Source organism: Sebastes umbrosus, chromosome 6 (assembly GCF_015220745.1).
Source record: "Sebastes umbrosus isolate fSebUmb1 chromosome 6, fSebUmb1.pri, whole genome shotgun sequence".
Lineage (NCBI taxonomy): Eukaryota > Metazoa > Chordata > Actinopteri > Perciformes > Sebastidae > Sebastes > Sebastes umbrosus.
In genome coordinates, this window is record NC_051274.1 from 24,769,345 (window position 1) to 24,781,717 (window position 12,373).

Genomic DNA, 12,373 nt, shown 5'->3' on the forward strand with positions numbered 1-12,373 from the left:
CTCACTGTGTTGAGCGATGTACGTTCATGTCTATTTAGAGCGAGCACAAGCGTGAGCCCGACGCTGACTTTCGTTGACTTAACGGCCACAGGTGTCGCTGTTAACAAGCAATTCTGATTCTTACAAACAGTCTCTTTAATTCAAGGCAGAATGATAGCATGATCTTCTCCGCGCCACGGGCACTCCATGCACTGATGGTACGTGTCCACAGCCTCCGTGCTTTCCACGCTTCCCCATTCATTGTCTATGTAAGCAGCCGCGCCATGCATTCTGGTAGAGTGGCGTCACGATTCATGAGACGGAACGTCACGACGCCCGCTCCTCATTTGCATAAAGTTGAGGGCTATTTTACTTTATGTAAATCTCCGTGGTGTCCACCAAGCGTCCAGTGTTGGGAAGCGTCGCGTCCCCTCGCGATAAAAAAACGCCCCTGTGGAGACCTACCATTACTGTGATTGACGTTGTGTTATTGACATCCGTGCGACCAATCAGGTGATGACAGAGAAGGACCATACCATCAAGCAGGGGAGGGCGGGGTTGCGCGGCGTGCTGACGGTCTACAGGTACAGAGCAGGAGGGAGAGGATGAGAAAAAGAGAGAGAGGAGTGCGGCGCGCGAACAGCAGACAAGATGAGTTACAGTCAGAAACGAAGCAGCATGTAAAATTACAGTATTCTGGAAATTATACGGTTTAGTATAATTATATTGAATAATTTAAGTGATATATGTGCACACATACTAATCATAGGTCAAAACAACTAAAGCTAAGTTTGTCTGAATTATAAAAGGCAGAAGTAAAATGAAGAGCCGTTTGGGAGCCGAAAGAGCCGGCTCCTCTTGGTGAGCTGAGCCAAATGATCTGGCTCACTAAAAAGAGCCGGAATTCCCATCACTAACCGGAAGTGCCACTGCAAGCTGACGCTGCCTCCATTTGAGCCAACCCTCTACTACTGCTGCTGGTTTATAGCTAAGAGAGACACAAATCAAACTAAACCAAACAATATATAGACCGATTCAAATGGCCGGGACGGCTTCAGTAGCTGGCGAAGTGTTCGTCGATGCTTTGCCGTATTTTGACCAAGGTTACGACGCAGCAGGAGTCCGAGAAGCGGTGAGTAAACAGAGAGCTAAGCTAACTGGAGCTAGCTGTTAGCTCACCATGCTTCACTCAGCTAATGGACAAGACACACTGTAGAAACACTTTAATGCTACACTTGGTGGTTAGAAACTACAACAATTAGTCTGCCCACAGTTAGATATGCTGATGTTTAGCATGCTCGTTTGTTTTAGTGAGTTATTTAGCCAACAGTAGGTAACTGTTAGTGTTTCAATTGTATGTTAGCTAGCTATCTGCTTCCTGTGAAGAGTGTAGTCTGTGTAGTAGCTGATACTTCTCACCTCTCACATTAAAATCCATTGAATATTAATGTGTTTTGGTTACTACAGAACTCCTCAGAGAACAAGACCTTTTATTAAGTGCTCAATTACCCATCATCACTCTTTCTCAGACAGATATGTTGACAGTTCATAGTAGAAGAATCACAGGTGTGACTTTAGTCTCCTCCATTTAGATGTACCAATAAGTTACGCTAGTCAGCCAGCATTTACAAGCCCAGGAAAAATGGAAAATCTATCTATCTTATTATGTATTATTCCGATAAGTAATTTATAAGAAGCCAAATAACTGTCATTGACTTAACGAGCGCAGCATTTACACACTCCGATACAGTAGTCGGCGGTACTGTATTCACACTTTCTCCCCTGTAAGAGATCTCTGGCCCCCAAAAATGTTGATGATCTCTGGTTTAAAGTACACCTTCTAAGCTATCACAATGGGATATTTCCACATGGTAGAAACTAGTATAATTTCTAGTGGTGTAAGTCAGGTATGAGAAATGATGTGTGCTTAAAAAGTCCCTTTCTTTTTCCATTTAAAGATGACATGACACTGATAAATTTGCCTTCAGCCAGAGAGTGAAACTAGCTGTTGTAGTCTTTTTATTATGTTATTATATTTATGTTGGGTCTGAATACTTTTCTACTCTGCCAAAAGATAGGATTATGGGGAAACAGGAAAAAAATGTTTGGATATTTTTTTAGATATTCAGAAATCACCTGTACCGGTGGATTCTCAAGCCATAGTAAAATCAAGGATTTCTTGGTAGATGTAGTGCTTTTACTCTGCAAAAAAATAGCTTATTATCTTTTGTCCTCTAGGCTGCAGCGTTGGTGGAGGAGGAGACCAGAAGATACCGACCTACCAAGAACTACCTGAGCTACTTGCTCACACCTGACTTCACTACTTTTGAGGTGAGAAAACTCTTCAGACCTTCTGAAACCTTCTTCACATTTTAGCCAGTGCAACAGATATAACAGCATTTTTTCATTTATTCTCACCCATTAGACAGAAATTATGAGGAATGAATTTGAACGGCTGGCGGCTCGTCAACCCATGGATCTCCTGAGCATGAAGAGGTAAAAACCCCACGCACTGCAGGAGTCTGTGTTTATATGTAGAGCAACAGAATCATGTCTCTTTGGGCACTTAAAACATACACAGAGTCATGCAAAATAACTGCTGCATCCAACATGCTGATAAAGTTGTGCCTTTTCCTCATTTGCCTCAGAAAAAGAGTTATACATAACTTACTGATGGATATAATTTAAGCGATTCTAGTTTATTCACTTTAGGAATACCCTGAAGTCAAACTACTGTTTGAAAAATAAACTTAATCCTGTAACGAACCAATGAGTGAGTTCAGTTAATGGAAACAGACCCAGAAGTCACAACATATATCACTAGGCAAACAGCAGGGTGCGGTGACTGAGTTTCAAAGACTTAGACACCCAGCCATCCTGTAACATCACACTAATAAACTAAATTAAAGCTGCAACTAATGATTATTTTCATTATCAATAAATCTAACAATTTTTTCCTCGAGGCAATCACTTGGTTTAAAATGTCAGCAAATTGAAAAAAAATTTATGCTCATGTCTTGTTTTTTTATATTTCAACCAACAGTCCAAAAGTTTATTATCATGGCAGACTATGAAGAACAGAAACACGTTTGTGAGGATGGAACCTGTGAATTTTAGTTGTTTTTTTTGCCATTACTTTTCAGCAAAAAGTATTGACCGATTATCAAAATAGTTACCAAATAAATTTCTGATTATTGACTAATTGATTAATCTACTGATTGTTTCAGCTCTAAGCTAAATGTCTTTTTGTATGTGTGTGTTTTTTTGCAACCAGAAGTGACCCGAGAGGGTGGAGATAATACCTTTTAAGGCGACCAAAATGCTACAATTAACTTTCATGAACTGAAAACACACTGTGAAAGAGTTAAAATTGTAAGACGAAAATGCAAACGACCTGTCAATCACAAGGTAGCCACGCCCTAAAGCGTACCCCTATTTATGGTCTATTTGACTCTAAATGAGACCATCATTTACTAAATGAACATCATGCTGTATTGAAGAAGACTTGAAACTAGCGATCGAGGCCATAAACTCATGTTTACAATGTTTACTGAGGTAATAAATCAAGTGAGAAGTAGACTCATTTTCTCATAGACTTCTAGACAATCAGACTTCTTCTTGCAACCAGAGGAGTCGCCCCCTGCTGGCTATTAGAAAGAATGCAAGTTTAAGGCACTTCAGCATTGGCTTCACTTTTCAGACCCGGAGGTTTCCTACTGTTTATAGTGTTTTTTATACAAAAAATAATTGATAGATAATGCCAACATTTTAAATTAAGTCAACTTTTTTTATAATGATTTTTGCTCCGTGGCTTTAACTGTTATTTCATCTGACCTTTTCCTGTGTAGATATGAGCTGCCAGCGCCCTCATCAGGACAAAAGAATGACATCACAGCGTGGCAGGAGTGTGTTAACAACTCAATGGCCCAGCTAGAGCACCAGGCGGTCCGCATAGAGAACCTGGAGATCATGTCGCAGTATGGAACCAACGCATGGAAAGTCTACAACGAGTATGTGACAGCAGCCGTGTCTCACAGACTTTAACGCAGGGTATAATTAGTCTAAAGACTGCTAACATGTTATCTTGTCTTCCTCCTTCAGTAACTTGGCCTTCATGATTGAGATGGCTCAAAAGGAACTTCAGAAATTCAGGTGACCGATCACTGGAACATTTATGGTTTATAAAAGTGTCATTAAACAAGTGTCACATGTTAATCATTAATTATTTTTGCCTCACAGGAAGCAAATTCAAGATTTAAACTGGCAGCGTAAGAATGATCAGTTAGCAGGAGGAGCCAAACTGCGAGAGCTGGAGTCAAAGTATGTCGTTTGAAGTGTTTATATCTACAGCGATAAAATATATAAGATTTTCCGGTGTTGTAACATCTGTTTCTGTTCCTCAACAGCTGGGTGTCTCTGGTCAGTAAAAACTTTGAGATCGAGCGGGCCATCGTCCAGCTGGAGAACGAAGTGACTCAGCTCAGACAACAGCAGGGGGACGAGAACAAAGAGAACATCCGACAGGACTTCTAAAGCAGCAGCAACTTTCACCCTCGTAACACTGATCCAAAAACTGATGATCCCTCAATCAGAAAGATGTCATTTTGTTTCATTAGCTGACTGCACTGAGAAGCAACCTGATTGAGGAGATTTCATGTGAAACTGCATCATCAGGTTACTTAGACATTCAGAAGGAGTGGTCCACAAACCTCAGTGACAACACACATTTTACGCCTCTATTCTAGAAGTGGTGGGATGTGGTATAATGCAACTTTTGGATCCTACCTTTCACAGATTTTTAAAGCGAGATTATGTATGGCTGATAGAAGACATTCATTTTACAAATGGAAAGTTGAATTCATAAGCAATAAGTCACAACTGCTCACCCAGTAGCTTATGGTGGCTAATGCTAGCAAGCTTTTCTTCTGTTATACTAGGATTTTAACACATGTGACATTATTCAGAAGAAGTTACGTAATCTCGCTTTAAAGTTTGATTTATACCAGCATGTAGATTTCAGTCTACCACCAGGTGTGTTTAGAATTTATTGTACATAGTTTGTCAAGTCTGTCGGAGACATTATCTCTGTGAGCCCTGCCTTGACTTCATCTCCTTTTTTTTATGCTGTTTTAATAAAATAAAAATTTCTTGTATTTCTTAGTGTGTGGATTGGACTTTTTTCATATTATATCGAATAGATATGAGTGGGAATTATGAATTATGAATATTCACCAGTGCTCAGTAAATGCTAGACATAATCTGCAGGTAAACTATAGATGTATCCCAGCGGATCAGCACTGTGTAACAAATGTAAGAATCAACCAATTCTGGACATGCCTCAACCTCCACACTGGGATGAATGATCAACAATAAGAACCATCTAATAGTGGTAGCTGTATATAGACGTCTACTTGGTTGTTTTATAATTTTTTTTTAATCTCTTGTATAGCTTTGTTTGTGCTCTTGTTTACGAACATGAGTCTTGCTTTTTGATGTGTATAAAATTAATCAAATCATTTTAATTGTACATTCTTTTACGCCACTATAAAGTTATTGGGAGAAAAATAACATTGCTTTCATTTACCAATGTTCATGTACTGCATTCATCGATAACCTGCAAAATATTCTTAAAAAAACTCCACTCTCAATATGATAACCAGGCAGCTTCTGAGCCAACTGACAGCATCATGGAGTTTTCTCAAGCCTCTACTCCAATTCCTCATTTCTCATTTCCTGCATCACATTCAATTACGGCTCTAGTTTGTCAGAAATCATGTCTTTCTTCTCGTGTGCAAATTCTGAAACCCCATTTGTCAAATTATCAACATGCCAAGAAGTGAAGAAACGCTGCTCTTAAACTGTATTGTGTGTTAAATCATCAGCACGCACACCAGACGGAGCTATCGGACACATATTGCTGGTGCGAGTATTCCCAAAGTTGAGGCTTTTTATCATTCATCTATCTTGGTTTAATAATTACAATGAACTGTTTGACCACTCAAGACTAAATTCCCGATATCTCTAATTAGAATAACAGCGAGTCAAATACTTGATTATATGTTAACTGATAAGACTAGGCAACATTCAATATGTACCCTGTAACATTGACGGAGCGACTTTAGACATGAGGGGGGTAAAATCCCAAGAAATAGTTTTGACAAAGGGGTCGCCATGTTTGTTTTGGATGTAGTAACACATCAGCTTCTTGCTACAATGTGCCTTATGTCTGTTGATCTCAAGTTTGTTGTATGTAGGTTATTTACTCCAACACCTGAGGAAATAAATAACTTCACTAAGATCTTTAAAGATGTCACAAGATGAAAATGTTTGACTCAGGTACCTGTAATTTAAGAAACACATGTCACCCTGGATAATATATGATATATTATCTGGTGCACAAAAACAGAAAATTATCATTTATTATTATTTATTGCCACATTCCTTACACAGTGTTCATAACAAGCATCCATCTGCCGCTCTTCCTTTATCTTCCTCCTCTGGTCAGATTGAACAAACAGAACCATCTGAAGGAACTCAATCTTGTGGCAAATGAAAAAGCCCAGCTGCATGAGATTATCTGTATGGTTGTCATGAAAAGCCTGATGTCCAGCATAGAAAGGGGGCTATAGGTAGCGTGGTAGGTAGATCTGTAGGTAGATCTGAGGAGGTTCTGCGTATGCCAACACCAACCAGGGATTGAACTGAATCAAAACCCAACAAAAAAACTGAAAGTCATGCTCTTTCACTCTGTCTTTTACAACTTTCACACATCTCTCACACACACAAGTTTGCAGGCACCGTTATACCGTTTGCAAAGAAACTATAGGAGTCTCTTTAGGAAAAGTCATCCACTGTGACTGAATCAAATTGGACTATGTGCAAAACAGCGTCAGCCACCGATAGCAAGAGTAGCAGTAGGTAATTTTGGCCATGCTCCAGTCTATATACTGAGAATGTTTAGAGCTGGTACTAAAGTAACAGCCTCTGGCACGTTCTGGTTCTGGTCCTGACTTCCTTTACTCTGGAGGAACTTCTGCCGATGCCTGTCCTCCTGACGCTTCTTCTTATCGTGCCGCTGCTGCTCTTTCCTCTGCTTGTTAGATACCTGAGAGTGAGGGAAACAAATAATGTTTTTAACTCAGTAATTTCACTTAAAGGGACTGTTTGTAACTTCTTACACGTATAAATCAGTCCAGGTCAGTGTCCCATGCGCACTCGCGTGTGGCTACGCTGTTCAGACTCAGACTCCAACACAAACTACACAGAAGCACCAAAACTGCAAAGTTATATCTAGTGAAGCCCGTCTTGCAAAACAGTGTTGGCCGCGGTCGGAGTACGCGGGGGAGACCGTAGCTTTGGTCTCCAGGGCCGGAGTCTCTGCTGTACTCTGCTCCTCTGCCTGCCTGCTTGCCTTCACTCAGACACCATACTCGTTCTCGCTATTTCGCTCCACTCCCACGTGCACTACACACTGCAGAAGAGTTAGTTTAGCTCTGAGAATATCTAGTAAATGTTCAGTGGATGTTTGCGCAGAAATATAAACTGCAGCTCCTCCAGACCAAACCAGGTTTCCTGTGTCTTACGAAGTGACGGGGCTCCGCAGCGAGAAACGTTACCGTCTCCGACCAAAACTCCGGTGTCTACCCTGTTCCCTCCGACCGCGGTCGGGAAGCTGAAGCAGGAAAAGCCAAAACTAGGATCAGCAGTGATTCATGGAGAGACCTTCGTCTGGTCAGCTAACATTACTGCCAAGCAGGGGTGTGTCGCCTCACTGTTTTGAGCGATGCTCGTTTCATGTCTATGTAGAACGAGCACAAGCGCGAACTTGACGCTGACTTTCGTTGACTTAACGGCCACAGGTGTCGTTGTTAACAAGCATTTCTGATTCTTACAAACAGTCCCTTTAAACTGAGGTGTGTTTTGACCTGTTTCCCTACATTGTCACACATCTTGTTTAAGAGTAAGAAATGCTGCAGTCTGTCCATGATGCAGTGGTGTGAGGACTGGTCATTTTATGAGTGAGGAAAACGTTCAAGTCAAATAAAAAATGGACTTGGATTGCAAATGAATATGACAGTAATAAGTGAGTGTACCTTTGGTTTTTGTACGTTGCAGCCCTCTGCTGACTGTTTGTGCTCACTGCAGTCTGAGGCTGCAGATCTGCAGGAGGAGCAGGATCCTGAGGCACACTGGCCTTGGCACGACTGACCCAGCACGGAGCCTACAAGCCACTCAGCATTGATGGTCGCTGCACTCAGCTGGAGCAGGTTCTCCTCATCACCTGAGGCAGAAAATACACACATGAACACATGAATAAGAGCCTGTGACTCCTGTGAAATGTTGGCCTATGTTACAAAGAATTACTTCCCGCCTGAAACACATGAACACGACTCCCGGCCGCAGAAAACAATGTAATTATAGCAGCAGGCTGCACTTAGACGCTGCTTGGAGTGAACTACCTGTCGCACAATGCATTATGGGTGAAATAATACACGTTGCCACAGCGACACCACAGCGCACACAAGTACAGGTCAAAATAACAGAAAAGGTAACATAAACAGCATAAATGTGATGGTTAGACAGTTGAAATAGTTAGCTAAAAGTTAGTTAAAGTAAAGGATAAACAGTTGAAATAGTTAGCTAAAGTAATTGGTAAAGAGCTGGAAGAGTTTGATAATTTTTTTTTACTAAACTTAATGGGTAAACAGTGGAAATGGTTAATTAAAGGTTAGCTCAAAGTAATGGAAAAAAACTGTTTGACATAGTTAGCTATAAGTCAGCTAAAGTAATGAATAAACAGTTGAAATAGTTAACTAAAGTAATGGGTTACAGTTGAAATGGTACTGACCTTCTAACAGATTGTTGTCATAGCAACAAAACTCTCACCTCAGGGAGAGGTGGCTAACTTTCCCACCTCAAATTAAGTCAGTCTTAATATTTATGAAACAGACAGACTTTAGAGACTAGTCTTAAACAAATGTTATGCAACTGCCCCCTAGTTGTTCCCTTTTGCACTGACGGTCTAATTCTTACGGCAGCTAATGAATCAAGTGTAGCTTCTGACCCTGGATTCCTCGATTCTTGATGGAACTCAGGATCACGTTGTCCTCCTCTGAGGCTGTGGGAGAAGGGTTTTTTCGTCTGTCCCTCTGACCGTCCCCAAACTCACGCTGCTGGCCTTGTGAATTCTGCAGATTCTGGGAACGGCAAGAGCGAGAAACCATCAGAGACACATGGGTAAAGGGTGCATCAATAGCTGTAAACATGACATGATGCACTCTTGACTATCTAAAGAGGTGGACCTGGAATTTACTAAATTGGGGATATATGTCCATTGTATATTACATACCTCTATGCGGAGCTGAGCAGGATTCTCAGAGTTGTCTCCAGTCCGCCTCACACTGTCGTAGTGATCTCCATAGCGGTAGGCAATGTGCAGTTCTCTGCATGTCTGCTTTTCTACACCATTTATCTGCAATGAGAACAGAACATTTAAACTGTGGTGTCCCAAAAGGGAGTTAGATTTCATCATTAGATTATGCGACATCATTTGAAAGTCTTTGCCTCTGCCTCTGTCCCTACCTCCCACAGTGGCGTGTTTAGCTGATGGATGACCACTTTCACCTGTTGACTGCGAGCAAAAGCCACTATAGCGTCGTTGCCAGCAAACGTACCAGGCTGCGAGAGGTTGGACACTGGGTGGAAAGAAGAAAAGAAATTACTCTCAAGGTAATCTTTGATCACACAGCATTTTTTTCTCAAACTTTCTATGGTGCCATCACAGCTGATCTACAGTATATCTCCTAAAACACTATCATTATCGTTGTGACCAGTTTAACCAACGTTTTTTTTTTCCTTGTTTTATTTATTTTTTAGAATTTTTAGAGGCCTGAAAATGTTAAATAATCCCATAATTAACAAGTAAAAAAAGCAAACATAAGAGGAGCATCTGGGAAAAAAACACAATATTGTGTGCAGCAGAAATGTTTTTTTTCTCTCCTATGTAGCAAACTTTCAGATTTGTCTTGCAACCCCTTATACAAGGTCTCCACCCACAGGTTGGAAAACACTGGTATACAGCATCTGTAACTCCATTGCAAACAAAACTGAGGACCACCAGGGGTCACTGCATTTCTGCTGGTCAAAATTATCTCCCACTCAATTCAATGGACTTCCCCATATACAGTAATATGACAGAATAGTTCATTGTGAATGAGGCATCAGTAAAAGTCTCCTATCTGATCACAGCATTTTATTGTTTTTACTTTGTAATTTTCTTACAGTGCTGTGAAAAAGGAATGTCGTCCTCAACAAAGGGTTCAAAGTCTTGTCGATGGGACATCATAAACTGGACAGTCTCCTGCCTAAGCCGCAGATGACCCCGGGAGTGACCCTCTAACTGGTCACCTAGCGCTCTGAACAGGCAGTTCCTGCAAGAAACAAAGACAGTGACTGGTAAGTCCACACACACACACACACATGACTGCTTATAGTTAATGACTCAGTGTCAAGGTTCTTGGCAAGTATGAAGGTAAAGTTATGTTTAAATCAAAGGCTTATATTCCACTGGTGCATTCATTAGAGATGGCATTAGCTGGCAAGTTTCTGGGCTTTGGCCAATAACACTGACTGCACATCACAAGGCTTCCTGACCTTCTGCCCAGTAGTAAACATGATCGATAGATGCAAGACTGTATGGTAAATCAGTTCCCATCTTTTCATTAAGCTAGAGAGATCTAAAGACATTTCTTTTGTTGTTTTTAGGGCTGGCCCCTCTTAGTCGATTAGAAAACGAATTGGTCGTTTTTGTGTTAGTCGACTAAGATTTCTTTAGTCGATTAGTCATTTTTAAAGTTTTTTTCATGCTGAATTACTCATTTCCAAGAAACTTATGAGCACATCTCTGGTAAACACAAGATTTAAAGTGGTGCTTTTGTGTGATTCTTTGTGGAGAAACTCATTTTTACAGATCTGTCGATTATATCAACTATTCGATTAGTTGACGAAATCCTAGGAGTGTTAGTCGACTAAGAATTTCTTTGAGGAGAGGACAGCCCTAGGACAGCCCTAGTTGTTTTCCTATCGTAATGGCACAATACTGCTCAGTTGGGGAAGACAATGTTTCAGTATTGATGAGGATTATCAAATTATGGCTCGTGTCATTTGCTTCTACTATGTAGCCGTTATGCAGCTATAAACTGTACATTGTTATTGACTTTGGGCTGGGGAGATGTAGGCACAGAGGTTGAAGACATTATGTTCCTCTACCAAGGCATCCTGGTTACTCATGATGGGACAGTTGTGTCCAGCTTGAAGCTTTCTTTATTAGTGATGAGAATTACAGGTCTTTGAAGGGAGCCGGATCTTATGGCTCCGTTTCATTCCCCTCTCTGTCTGTTTGTCTGTCTGCTTTTGTGTGTGTCTGGCAGCGCGTTGCGGCGCTTCCACCTGTCTCCCGGCACTGTGGATCTAGGACAGGGAGTAAAATTTGGGCGTAATAAAATTTAATTTGTACCAAAGAGTCGTTCAAAAGATTTGGTTCGTTTGCGAACGTAACATGAGTTTTCTGTACATACTAAGACTTAAGAAAAATGTGTTGCAGTATCAGTGATGGTAAACAGGTAAAGGACAACACGGAGGGAGACAAAGCACAGCTAGATCTCACAATCTTTTTCTGGCTCTTACCCATCTCCCGGGACTTCTCTCAGCTTGAGCCCCAGGGCCTGGAGCTGGTTGGAGAAACTGACAATTTCTGCTCCTTCATCGCCATCCTGAGGCCGGTTCTTGCGGTCCTTTACGATGGCCCTGCGTGCTGCCCGCTCATCCCTCTTGCGTTCCAGTTCGCTCTTCTTGTTGCTCCGTAAAGGTTTCGGCGTCTGCTTCCTAGACATGTTGGCTATAGTAGTTTTTGCGGGCCTACAACACCAAAGTATGTCTTCTTATAGGAATGAGCTGGCACTTGCATCAACCACTGCCAAACATCTGGAACCGATTTAAAAAGACACAGAAACAGAAATTAAGTTTTGTCATAATTTACCAAGGTTGTCATTTCAACCAGTTAGTCTTCTGTGAAGCTGTAATTTGAAAGAGATAAACATCCTGTCATAGTCTGTCCCTGATATAAAAAAGACATTATGCAAAACTCCATCAGGAACTGTGACACTTTTATGCGGAAATTTTTAGACTATACATATGGAGACATACATATGCTTTGTACAAAAGAGTGCTCAGGGTGCCGATTTCAGGCTACGATTCCCTTAATTTAGTGTTATTATTACCTCTAGTTCTTGATTGCCTGAGGAGCACTCCATCATTAACACAGACCAATATGATCATGTGGAGCACAAGAACCCGCCCTAGTAGTTACCGGCATTGTGTTGAGTACTGTTTCCCG

At 41.2% G+C, this 12,373-nt stretch overlaps 2 protein-coding genes across 2 annotated transcripts in view; one reads left to right on the forward strand and one right to left on the reverse strand.

Moving 5' to 3' along the window:
• Window positions 1-890: 890 nt before the first annotated feature.
• Window positions 891-5,132, forward strand: bcas2 (BCAS2 pre-mRNA processing factor). The gene is made up of 7 exons (XM_037773329.1): window positions 891-1,111; window positions 2,218-2,310; window positions 2,405-2,475; window positions 3,828-3,989; window positions 4,081-4,131; window positions 4,219-4,299; window positions 4,386-5,132. Exons 1-7 carry the CDS (start codon window positions 1,019-1,021, stop codon window positions 4,510-4,512), a joined length of 678 nt encoding a protein of 225 aa, XP_037629257.1. The 5' UTR covers window positions 891-1,018; the 3' UTR covers window positions 4,513-5,132.
• A 1,248-nt stretch (window positions 5,133-6,380) lies between these two features.
• The window catches only part of otud3 (OTU deubiquitinase 3), a 7,629-nt gene continuing 1,636 nt past the window's right edge, over window positions 6,381-12,373 (reverse strand). The window contains exons 2-8 of the mRNA XM_037773325.1: window positions 11,665-11,961; window positions 10,261-10,409; window positions 9,562-9,674; window positions 9,329-9,451; window positions 9,044-9,176; window positions 8,073-8,260; window positions 6,381-7,084 (exon numbers count right to left, since the gene is read on the reverse strand). Of these exons, the coding sequence (XP_037629253.1) occupies window positions 6,920-7,084; window positions 8,073-8,260; window positions 9,044-9,176; window positions 9,329-9,451; window positions 9,562-9,674; window positions 10,261-10,409; window positions 11,665-11,870 (1,077 nt within the window). The 5' untranslated portion in view covers window positions 11,871-11,961 and the 3' untranslated portion in view covers window positions 6,381-6,919. The remainder of the gene's footprint in view (window positions 7,085-8,072; window positions 8,261-9,043; window positions 9,177-9,328; window positions 9,452-9,561; window positions 9,675-10,260; window positions 10,410-11,664; window positions 11,962-12,373) is intronic.